Below are 12,013 nucleotides of genomic sequence, written 5' to 3'. Positions count from 1 at the left end.
GAACTCGTGTGTCCCAATAACAGTGGGCTGTGGGGCACCAGCATGTGTGTATTTGACCATGACAGAGAGAGGAGGAGAGGAACTAACTGAAGCAAGATGGCGGACAGCAGCTGGACTGGATTTGAGACTGACTAATGACCTTGAGCTTTCTGTCCTTGTCTCACATCAGCTTGATGGTGTCACTGAATCCTGTTCTACACGTGTGGTCCCTGTACCAGCAGCATCAACATCACCTCTTAGAAATGAAAATGCTCCATTCCTTCCCCAGACCTACTAGGGTTGAGATTCAGCAATCTGAGTTTTAAAAACCCTCCAATGATTGTGATGCACAGTGGGATTTGAGACACGTCTCCAGGGATAGAAGGAGGGTGGAATATCCACGTGAGATGAGAACGTTCTCCATGGATGGTAGTCTTCATCCTCCATTTTGTTCAAATTTCACATTTTATTTTGTTTTGAAAATGAAAGATCAAAAAATATACCCCGACTTCATAGTGGAAACGGTAAGACCATGATACTAAACACAATCAGAAAACTGAAGATTTATGCACCCTGAAGCCTAAGGAGCTGCATAATCCAGAGGCCAGTTACTGGAATAACTTCCCATCCTGGCGGTGAGGTCAGATGCAGTCAGTGGGATGAGACCTTGGAGGAGCCGCAGCAAGTCTGTGGATACAGCAGACTGCACGGTCTCCAGGCCTACAGCAGTGAAGGGGAACTCTTAAGTTCTTTGGAGTCGCAAATATCTTCGAAACAGTCACACAGGCTGGTCCTTGTGAATCCCTGGACCATGCTGGGGCCGAGGGATCTGCACACCAGCCCTAATCCCACCCCAGCCCACTGTCCATATTGGGCAGAGATGAGTCCAGGAATGTGTCTGGGTCGCTCACAGACCCTCTGCCGGCAACAGGCATCTTCTAGAGATATCAGGAGACAGACACAGAAAGTGAAGAAAACCATGGGAGAGACTGTGGTCTCGAGGACAGATGAGATTGCCGGGGAGGCAGACAGAGCAAGGAGCCAAGAAAGGCATCCTGAAAACACAGTGAAGAAAGCAGCTTCAGTGCTGAAGAAAAGGTGAGTGATGCCGTTGAGAAATTTCACATGAGACAGGCTTGACTCTGACAGCATCTCTTTGTAACATCCATCATGATCTTGACCTTTCATGGTAAACCTCAATATTTATTTATTTGAGTATACTTGGTGAGTTTTCTCCTTTTTATATTAAAATTTATAGGATAATTGAAGCTGAGGAATTAGTGTTTTGAACTTACATTTGTTTTTTCTAGAACTTACACTCAATGAAGAGATGATACCTACTTGAATGAGATTTGTCTTTTAATGTATATTAAATCCGATTCCAGACATTTTTATTGTGATTTTGTTTTTTTTTTATTTTTTTGCTGAGAAAGATTCACCGAGATAACATCTGTTGTCAATCTTCCTCTACTTTCTATGCAGGTCACCGTCACGGCGTGGCTGCTAATGAGTATTGTATGTCCGTGCCTGGTAACTGGACCTGGTCTACCAAAGCACAACATGCCAAACTAAACCCCTCGGCCAGGGGCAAGCACTATGATTTTGCATCTAATTATAACATAAAATCCATCAATCTTTCTCTTCATTGTCACATGGTATTCAGATATAGGTGATTTCTATATCATGAATTAAGTATCTCTTCTCTGTTACCTGGCAAATTTGTGTAGCTTTGATTTTGGAATCTAAAGAATGAGCATACCCCCTGGAGACATTATGTTCCACTCAGAGAACCTTGCAGCAGGCTCATTGCCTTCCTTCCCACATTAGATCCAGAGTCGTGGAAATGTGTTTGCCTTTCACACAGCACAGAGCACATAGGAATTACTCAACAAACATGTGATAAGTGAAAAATTGGTGGCATCATCAGGTCATTCACAGAAACCAGACTGAGAGAGAACTTCCTTATGTCAGCAAGGAGAAGTATTCCTTTATATTTGTGATGTTTTAATTTGTAACATTGCAATGTGAACACCAAGTATACTACTTTTATCAAAAGTGTGTTCTGAAGGTTTTCAAAAATCTCGAAATCTCAGAGTAGAGATAAATCAATCTCTGTGAACCTGTTACTTGCTTCAAAGATTGTCAACTCGTATACCATCTGACTTTGTTTATCCTCACACCAAGACCCTAAGAATTAACCAGCTGAGATGGCTGAGAGCACATCATTTCAGCTGTAAATATTTCAGTTTCTCTTACAGCTCAGGGATTTTTTGAACACAAACACAATAAAGTTATCACATACAAAAATAAAAATGTCATTCGGATAATCAACTATCTAGTCAGTATCCAAAGTCTCCCAGTTTTGTCAAGGTTATTTCCTGGTTTTACATTTTATTTGAGTCAGGATCTTAATGAAACCCTTCTTTTGCAATTTGTTGATCTGTTTCTGAAGTCACTTTTAATCTCTTAGTAGTTCATGCATCTTGGGATTTGGGTGGGATATGAGTGTGTGTGTTTGTGTGTCTACACCGAAGTGTGAATTCTTTCTTTCCCGGATGACAGGGCCCTGGAAAGAAGGGCCTGGGCTGTGGGAACCAGGATTTCTACTCTGCTTCTGGCTGAACTGAAAAGACCTCCCTGGGTGACACTTGCAGCCATCAGAAAGAGGGGGAAGAGGTACCAAGGAAGTCAATACAATGGCCCTTGTCTTACAGGGTGTTTCCAGGCATGATGTTCAAAATGCTGGGTGGTAACACTTTAGCTCCTGGTCGTGGGGTGGGTTCTTGGGGTGAGCTCTGAGCAGTGTCTGTTCATCACCCACGTGGGGAGCATTTCAGTATTTTAATTGGTAATGTTGTGTCTGTTGTGTCTGTGGTGTTTAAGATTGGTGATATTCCCCTGCTGGACCCACTTCTATACCTGCCCCTCTCCTGCCTCATCTTTCAAAACTCCCAACAGGAAAGTTTCATATCCCTGTAACACAAATCCTCATAACCACAGCACAGACTGGAGAAAAGAACACAGATGTCCCAGGGGCTATGTGCTCTATGCGCTCAGGCCCAACTGCCCCTTTGGGACAAGTCAGCAACAACATGACTGAGTGTGTAAACTAGTGATGATCTGAGACCATGGACCTCAGAAGCACAAGGGCCCAGACGTCACCCTGGGCAGCAAGGGATGGTGTGGGTCATTCAGTGGACAGGATTAAGGTCTATTGTCCTGGCAAACCAGAGCTCACCCCTGATCCGTCAGGCACAGTAGGTGAGGAATGGCCACGATGTACCTGACAGAGAGGCTGGGGGCCTTCTAGCGAATTTCTGTGCAAAGAGAATCATACAAGGAAGTGCGGGGATGCTGTAAATCCTAGTTCACAGAGAGCAGTGAGGTTTATGGAACAAAGTCTGATTGTACCTTTAAAATCTGCATCGTCAATCTTTCCCTCTGGATATGAAACAAGGAGGAAAAGGACTTCCAAGTGCATGGGGCAGGATCCTAGGAGGATTCCAATCGAGGCGAAGGGTGAACAGGGAGCTCTAGAGGTGGCCTGAGGGGGATGTCCTGTCGGCCCTTAGTCTATCTGCACATGGTCTTCCTCTGGCCTTGTCCATTCCACAGGCAAACTTTTCTCTTTCTATTTTTTTTACTCATTTAGTGTAGATGCAAATCCGGAGACTGATTAGAAAATGGCAAGTTCCAAAATCTGATCAAAAGAAACCTCAACAAGATAAGTAAAAACATTAATTCTTCCTTGCAAGCTGTAGAAAGACAGCCACTATCCTAGGGAAGGACATGGTCCTGGTAAGTGTTATTTGAAAAACACCCACATTTCACTGGTTGTTGCTCTGCCTGGGAAAGTCCCTCCAACCTCTACTTCCAGGGAGATCTGAGGGGCTGTCTCTGCTCCTGGTCCAGCTGAACCACACTGAAATGCACCTGTCTTCTGAGGAAGGGGACTTGAGGGTGTCATTCAGTAGCCAGGGAGGAGACTGGTCCTCCCCCCTCCCTTCTGCCACATACAATAAGCTGTAACCATACACGAGTTCTTAATTCAAGGAGGAAAGTGAGATTCTGTGTCTTGTTTACATGAGCATAAGCAGTGAAAGAACCACACCACAACACCCAGGCTGTGACAGAAGCAGGATATAATGTAAGAGTCAAATCTACCATTTACTATTAAAGAAATAATATCGCTCCTCACCAATGGGTTAACAGTCGCCAGGGTGCAGATGTCAGGGAGTTGGAAGGGGTGGGGCCCTCCCTCTGGGGCTTTAGGGGAAACCAGGGAAAGTCTTAGGATGTCTTCCTTCACTCAGGTGGGAAGAGCTGGCCCGGTGCACCCCGAGGGCGTCAGTGTCCCCGCTGCTCAGGAGGAGCTGAACTTGTGGTCTCCGGAGTGTTATGGCTCTTTGCCAAGGGCACGGTGGCTGAAGAGAAGAAACAGACTATTTTGGGGTGCCTCCCTGGGATTCACAGCACACCTCCCTGCTCCCCTTCACTCTGATCCAAACCCTGTGCCGAGTGCTCAGTCCATCAACAGCACCCCGTTTGTCCCTGATGCGGGAGGCATCATTGAGCATCACCCATTTCAGAGGAGGCAACCGAGTCCCAGAGAGAAGAGGGGAGCACCCTTTCACAAGCCTGATCAGCAGTGGAGCTGGGATCCAGGCCCATGCTTAACCCGAAGATATACTGAGCCCCTGGATTCAGTCGCTGCTGGTCCCAACACTCACTAGGCCCTTAACTGGAGGATGGCCAGTTCTTTCTCTTGAAGAGCCGCATTTTGCTCGCCTTATGGTGTGTGGGCTCCAGCCCACAGGAGAGGCAGTAGCTACAGGACAGAGCGGCCTGTGAGCTACCAGGAGCCGCACCTCAGGTGTCCCTCCCAGAGTCTGCCAGCAGCTGAGTCCCGGTGTTCCATGGGTCACCATGCATTGAGGTCTGTGGCTGATCAGGGAGCCAGGCCACACGCTCTGAAACCAGCCATCAGAGTGAGTCTGGCCTGACCTCACCCAACTCCTGTGCCCTCACCTCTCATCGACACTGAGGGGTTCCATGGCCTGGAACCAGGCCCCAAATCGCTCTTCGGGCTCCAGGTCATACTTATTTGCAGCCTGCTGGAGCAGCTGGATCCTCCTGATGACTTTGCATTTCTGGGAGGAAGGACAGGGTGCAGACAGGGCTTGGGTGGGGAACCCCGCCAGGAACTTGTGGGGAGTGAGGATCCGGTCTGGGGTCTGTGCTATCTCGGGAACCCTCCTGCTTTCCCTCTCCATTCAGGACTTGCCTGTCCTCACAGTTGCCTTGAATTAGTTCCTCATCCAGGAAGGTGTCCTTGATGCCAGCCCCTCCCGCACCCGCCAACGTGATGGGATTCCCAGCTTTGTGGATCTAACTCATCCAATAAATGTAAGACCCGAGGGATGAGGACACGAAACATCTTACCACGTGTGGTCTGTGATTTCCACTTTCCCACCCTCCCCACAGCTGCTCACCTCACGCCATTTCTGGAGGTTCACCAGATTTCCTTGGAAAGAAGACAGCGAATGTCCATCAGAAACAGCCCCCCAAGCCCATAACCAACCCCCATCCCACTCCTTCTCAGGCTGCAGGATTGTCAGTGCCCAGCAGAGGGCAGAACTTCCACAAACAGAACTTGACACTGGGCCAGGCTCTGGGCTCCAGAGCAGAAGGGACAGGGGAGCTGAAGCCAGAGACCTTGTAGCCCACCCATTTCTGATGACAGACGGAAAGACTGAGGCCTCAGGCAAGAAGGGACAGCTGGACCACAGATGTGCTTCCTGACTTGCAGGAGCTGATGGTACTCCCCCATGGGCAGGGGAGGCTGAGTGCAGCTCAGACACAGCCTCCTGCAGCTCTGCAGGCAGGCAGCTCTGAGACTCCCCAGGCCAGGGAGCCTCGTGGGGGGCTTACGTGGAGCCTCCGTTCCCGCATCGCTAAGATGAGCCTGACTCCCCAGCTCCCAGGGGTGGCCATGGGGCTCTCATGAGAGGAGGTTTGCCAGGTACTGAGAGCTCAGGGGCCAGTGCAGGGCTTTCTCCTCCCAAACCTCAGGTTCCTGTTCCCTGGCCCCACCTCCAGGTTCACTCACTTCCAGATCATCCTCCATCCCAATGTTCAGCAGCTTCAGGTGATAGAGGTACATGCCCAGGAAGGGGACGACACCCTGTGAAATCAGGGTGGGAGGGGTGATGAGTCCCAGCTCTCAGATGCCCCCATGGACCGTCCCCCAAATCACTTCACCCCATCCTCCTGCCCACCACAGACTCCCACAGAGAGCAGCCTAGGACCCTCAGCAGCCTCCTCCCAGTTGCCGCCTCCAGGACCACCCAACGTCCCCCGTCAGCTCCCAGGGGTGGCTTTTGGCAAATCCCAGGTTGTGCGGTCCCTGCCACTCCCCCCACAAATCCATCCTCGGCCCAGTCATTGGAGGCCTCCTCCTGGTCACTTCCAGGGCAGGCATTTCAGGCTCTGGGGCTCCAGGAGCTGGGCTGGAGGAGGAGAGACCCCTCTCTTTGGGAGGCCTCCAGCCGTGAGGGAGGAGACCCCCTCCTCTGATGCCTGGACCCTCCCCCTCAGGCCCCCTCACCTGCTGTTGCCTCTCCTGGCCTCCCTGGGGGTCCATCTCCAGGGTGGCCCTCACAGAGGTCACATCCTGCAGGGTCAAGGACAGGCTCCGGAGGCCATGCTCCCTTCCCCGTGTCTCCCAGGCCCCTGAACTTGGACCCTGGACATCTGGTGTCTATGGCTGTTCCCATTCTAGAGTGCTCTGATTCTAGTCAATCCCAGCTCCAACACTCCCTCCTCTGTGCCCTCAGGCCTTCCCAGGCCCCTAAGCCTCTCTCCTCATCAGAAAAGTGTGAGGAGGACTCCCCATGTCTCTCAGGGTCCCCTGAGGACTCAGTGTCATCTGACTGTCACAAGTACTCTCCCCTTGCCCCTCGAGGAGGAGGAGCACAAAGCTCCTGCACATTCCTCTCCCCCTTGTACCTCATCACCCACCCCTATGAGGCCTGCACCACAGATCATCTCCCTCCATTTCCCAGATGAGGAGACCGAGGCCCACAGAGGGGCGGTGACTTGCTCAGGGGCCCACAGAGGAGAGACCGCTCCCCCTCCCAGCCAGAGGCCCTGTCCCCCGGCCTTCACTCCTCCTCCAAACACACCTCTGACCAAAGTCCTCTCCTCTGGACTCTCGGGGTGTGTCTAGGCCCTTAGTCAGGCTGAGGTATGGATGGGGAGGCAAAAGGTGTCCCAGGGTCATATCCAAGTGGATTCTGCCTTTCCCAGCCCCCTGGGATTTTCTGACTCCAGGCTGGACCTGAGGTCATGCCAAATGCTTCAGCTCCTTAGGATCCCCCCAGGATTGTCCCTGCACAGAACTCCTCCTTCATTCACTCAGGAAGGGGATCCCCTTCTGCCACATCTGAGTGACAGTGTAGGGGGTGACCAGGGCGCTGTGTAATGGTGACATTTGCATCCCTTTTTACTTGGAAACTTCTAATGTCCTGCCAGGAAGGTCCATTCAGAATCTGTAGGTTCCCCGATAATTCCCATTGCCATCTGGGGCGTATCTTTTTCAACAAGGCACCGGGGTAGACTTTCACTGGGTTGTCAGCAATGACCACTATCGGGATAGAGTGCAGAGTCCCAGAGAGCACACAGTTCTGTCCCAGATCCACCATAACTTCCAAGGCTGGGCAGCCCGTGTGTGCACCTGGACCGTGTGACCACACAGTGCCCGTCCCTGGGGCAGGCAAGGTGCTTTTCCCTGCGAGGTGCAGTGAAGACCGAAGGAGCAACAGGGGCCTGGCTTCCTGAAGACAGACTGGGCTGCTTTAGGAAGAAAGAAACCCCACCCACTCCATCCACCCGCCAGCCTGGAGAAAGATGAGGGCCAACTGATGGGCCCGCATGGAAGCTAGAGACCTGCTCATTCTGCCAGCTCCTCACCTCCTGGAACAATCCAACCAACACCACTCTACGCCATGACACCGACTTCCTACGTCCAACAGTCCCCACCTGCTCCTGCAGCTCACACCCCCCGCTGCCTGTCAAGCTTGACAAGACACACCGTTATTTCTCAGGGAACCTTAAGTCAAAATCTTACCAAAGAACACCCTGCCTGGTCCCTCCTCCCCCCTCACTTTCTCTCCTTCCAGATCTCGAGCCTCCACTCATCTCCGTGAGCAGCTTCCTCCTCTCCCACTGGTCCATTCTGCACAAGGTTTTAAATTTTTTGCAGTTCCTCCTGAGGAGGGAAAAAAGGAATGAAACACTGTGGGATGGTTTAAAGGTAAATCCCTTTTGTTTCAAAACGCAGAATTATCCAGACAGCATGGATGAGCGTTTTCAGTGTGTCCTCTGAGCCCAGAGGTCTCTGGGACTGGGGAGGGGTCTCTCTTGTTGTCACCTGGGGCCTTCATTCTCTTATCTACTGAACAAACTTGTTTTAAAGATTCTTGATTTCAGGTGGACAGAGAGTTCTGTTGCTGCAAAGCAAACACTTGAAAATCTTCAATTTAGTTCAAGTCAGGGTCTGGCACTTCGGGAAACTGATTCCTGAAGCAGAACCACTGGCCTAAGTTTCCAGAAAGACTCCATGCCTCCCAACCAGGTCAGACCCTGTCCCCAGGGTTCATTGTCTCCCAGGAGGTTCCAGCTTACTGAAGGGCAATGGCAGTCCTGTGGGGGGTGTCTGGTCCACCCAGGTGGTGCTCTCATGGAGAGAGACCTACCCACCTGGACACCCATCTCCATGTCTTATTTAAACGCTGAATGGAGGGGCTCTGAATTGCCCAGAGGATGGCATGGAGTGAAGACAGGTTCCTCAGGCATTTGCACTTCTGGGGAAGGGAAGACAATGTGTTGTGATTGGGAGCTGGAGCCCTGCTTCCTCTGGCTCCTGTCCCCTCATGGACGTCTCCTGTCCTGGATGAGACAGAGGCTCAGGAAACCCGGGAAGAGCACAGCTGGACCCTGATGAGGAACACTCCCAGGGAGGAGGATTTTAGCTCAAGCCAAGGAAGGAGCCCAGGATGGGGTGAGCTTCCTACCACTGGGACCATGAGTCAGGTCATCAAGGCCCTGGCAGGAGGAGCCTAAGGATTGTGCGAAGGCTCAGACCACAAACTTCAATCCTGAGAACTGAGTAAGGAGAAGGAACGGTTCCCATGACTCCAGAGAGGGGTTCTCAGGGCCTCCCACATCTTACCTTGGCCACCTGGATCCAGAGCTCCACCACCCTGACCCTGTCCTGGGCCGTCATGCTCGGGTCCCCGAGGCAGGTGGTGATGACACATTTGACCACTCTGCTAAAGTGGGTCATGATGGCATGGATGGTGGGTGTAAGGTGCTCATTGGCCCTGTTGTCCCACTGGGACCAGATGGAGTCCAGGAAATCATGGAGTATCACTTTCTTGAAGAGCTCCTGGGGAGGACAGGGAGTGTCACGCAGCCCTGACACAGCCCAGCTCAGCGTCCACAACCCCCAGTCCCATGCCGGGTCAGTGATGAGAGCTGGAGTTCAGGAAGCTGAGAATGCGGCCTGAGGCTTGTGGGAGTCCCTGGGTGTTGCCTGTGTCCCCTGAGGGTACCCAGCACAGTATGACCCAGGACCCAATACTGTGGCCCAGGGAAGTGGCATTTGCTCACAGCCCAGTCTCACTTCATCCAAGCACCAGAACTCGGCTCCTGCTTGACCGTCTCTAGGGGCAGCTTCCACCCATTCTGATCATCCTGGGGTCTGACTCCTCCTTCAGATGCACATTCCCCCAAGGGAGCAAGAACCACGGGCTTTGTTTGTCTGCCATGCAGTCATGTACACAAGAGGTGCCTAATAAGTGCTGAGCCTGTTGAGGCCTCCTGGGCAAATGAGTAAACTCCCCAAGGACCAGACAGCACTTCAGTGTGTACCCCTCCCTCAGCAAAGCACAGACTCTGCCCAACTTCCTCTCTGCTCCACCTCATCCATCTGTACAGACACTCTGCATGGCAGCTGCTCTCAGTGTCCATCTCTACTGTCCACATGAGGACAGCAAAGGCTTGGGAGTTAAGAAGGCTGCTCAGGTTACATGAGGGTAAGCAGGGAAGTTGGACTGAGATCATGGGATTCTGGATCAGGAAATGGCAGATGTGGGGAAGCTCATGGCACAGGGAAGGCCGGCCCCACCTGCCCTGAGAGCCCCACTGCTCACCACATCCATCAGTGTCAACTGATCTGCCACCAGCCAGGGAGGGAACTCCAAGAAGTCAGGCTTCTCCTCCCACAGAAGGTTCTTGGTGGTCACGTACCAGGGGCAGGTGGGTTCTAGGGCTGGATCTGGCTCTGCTGTTATCTCTCCAGGTGGAAGGAGGATTCTCCCTGGAGCCAATGGTCCATCTGACTCCTGCTGAGGAGATGGCACTGGGGCTGGAGCTGATGTTGGTGGTGGCTCTGGCCCTGGATGGACTGATGGAGGTGACACTGGCTCCAGCTCTAGCACAGGTGGTAGAACTAGAGCTGGAGCTGGATCTAGCCATGGAGCTGGCCCTTGCTCTGGCTCTGGAGCGGTGGGGAGCTCTTGAGATGGTACTGCAGCAGGAGAAAGAAACAGTGTCACTCAAGTAGCTGACTTCCCCTGTGCCTGTCAAAGACAGGAAAGACCCCACTGCCTTGAAGGGAACAAAGCCTCTGAACACGCAGCAAATTTTCTTCCCAGACTGCAGTCACCTCACCTTCCAGCTCTGCCTCAATGGGCCGTGGATGCTCCAGCTGGACCTGGAGAAGGTAGGCATGGCCCTGCAGCCCCGAGCCACGCAAGCTGACACACAGAGAGGCCAACTTCACCCTGAAGCAGGGAAAGTGCAGGGGCTCCCAGAAATCCTGCCCTGGGTCCAGGCAGGTTCATACCAGAGAAGAAATGGCACTGGGGGAGGCAATTTGGCAACAGAGTCAGAGGCCTGGCCTTTCCCTCCACACTTCTCCCCCAAGGCACCTGGCTTGGGACTGGGCCCCTATGCCTGCCTCTTCCCATCCAAGGGAGAGACCCACAGCAGCAGTGGTTCCTGTGAGGTTATCCTGGAAGTGGCAGGCCTGCTTATACAGCAGGTTGAACACAGATTCTGTCGTGACTCTCTTCTCGCTGACACTCTTCTCCCAAAGGGCTGGGACACAGCCCAGCCCAGCCCTCCATGCACTTGTACAACTGGACTGAGCACTGAGGCAGATTTGTGAGCAAGTTGCTCACACATCTCCTATCTTGGGCCTGGAGGTTGATTTCAGAAGCGGTGGATGTGGTGAGGCAGATTTTGATGGGTCTGTGGTGGGAATGGGTCTCTTGGGGACAACTCAGACAAGCCACCGCTCTGATTCCCAGGGGTCCTGACACCCATCCAAGCTCTTTGAGTCCTGTCCTCTTAGATTGGAAGCCACCAGACCTAGGCCTTCCCATGGAAATCAAAAGATGCGTGAGATGTGTGTTCTGACAGGCCCGCCCCAGCCACAGCCCCCATCTCTCCCTTCACACATTGTTTTGTAGAGACAGGAAGCCCTTCTTCGGGACCCAAAGACCACTCACGTTTTCAGATGGTCCTGCGCTCTGCCCTCCTGGCTGGAATAAGGAAAGATGCCTCTAGATGTAAAGGAGGCTATCAGGGCACCACTTGGGATGTACGATGGAGGACAGGACCTGCGAATGATGTCCAATGTGACTGTCTGACTCTCAGACAACAATTGAGGCCCAGCGATTGTATCTCCTTTATTCACTGAGTTTTACTAAGTGTCTCCAAAAGTCCTGCATGTAGTAGGTGCTTAATCTAAATGGTTGCATGAGTGAAGTCCAACCAGAACCATCCCAGACACCTGAGTGGGACTGGGGCCCCTCTGCTGCCACAGAGATCCCTGATTGGCTACCACAGGGAAAACGACCAGGACCAGCTGGACAGAATCTCCACCTCCTTGACAGGGTGGTGTCCATGTGCTTTTCCAAACTCAGAAAGGCCACATCCCAGAAAAGGGTGAGGCAGACTACTTTTC

At 52.2% G+C, this 12,013-nt stretch overlaps 1 protein-coding gene and 2 long non-coding RNA genes across 4 annotated transcripts; all 3 read right to left on the bottom strand.

Moving 5' to 3' along the window:
- Positions 1 to 4,203: 4,203 nt before the first annotated feature.
- Positions 4,204 to 5,506, bottom strand: LOC131402164 (uncharacterized). Of its 2 annotated transcripts, none has more exons than XR_009218327.1 (4): positions 5,472 to 5,506; positions 5,008 to 5,129; positions 4,710 to 4,807; positions 4,204 to 4,421 (listed from the first exon to the last, which is right to left on the bottom strand). It is a non-coding gene; the product is annotated as an uncharacterized LOC131402164 (long non-coding RNA). The 2 variants fall into 2 exon arrangements; XR_009218328.1 differs by having other exon boundaries at positions 4,204 to 4,403.
- Positions 5,507 to 8,159: 2,653 nt separating this feature from the next.
- Positions 8,160 to 8,778, bottom strand: LOC131402165 (uncharacterized). The gene is made up of 3 exons (XR_009218329.1): positions 8,665 to 8,778; positions 8,445 to 8,559; positions 8,160 to 8,248 (listed from the first exon to the last, which is right to left on the bottom strand). It is a non-coding gene; the product is annotated as an uncharacterized LOC131402165 (long non-coding RNA).
- A 49-nt stretch (positions 8,779 to 8,827) lies between these two features.
- Positions 8,828 to 10,285, bottom strand: LOC131402167 (ral-GDS-related protein-like). The gene is made up of 3 exons (XM_058537058.1): positions 10,194 to 10,285; positions 9,198 to 9,427; positions 8,828 to 8,843 (listed from the first exon to the last, which is right to left on the bottom strand). The coding sequence occupies exons 1-3, from the start codon at positions 10,200 to 10,202 to the stop codon at positions 8,828 to 8,830; spliced, it is 255 nt and encodes an 84-aa protein (XP_058393041.1). The 5' UTR covers positions 10,203 to 10,285.
- Positions 10,286 to 12,013: the final 1,728 nt, after the last annotated feature.

The sequence above is a fragment of the Diceros bicornis genome (genome assembly GCF_020826845.1).
Source record: "Diceros bicornis minor isolate mBicDic1 chromosome 30 unlocalized genomic scaffold, mDicBic1.mat.cur SUPER_30_unloc_4, whole genome shotgun sequence".
In the NCBI taxonomy this organism is placed as follows: domain Eukaryota; kingdom Metazoa; phylum Chordata; class Mammalia; order Perissodactyla; family Rhinocerotidae; genus Diceros; species Diceros bicornis.
Note: the sequence above shows the minus strand (reverse complement) of the source record. Positions and strands in the feature narration are given on the sequence as shown.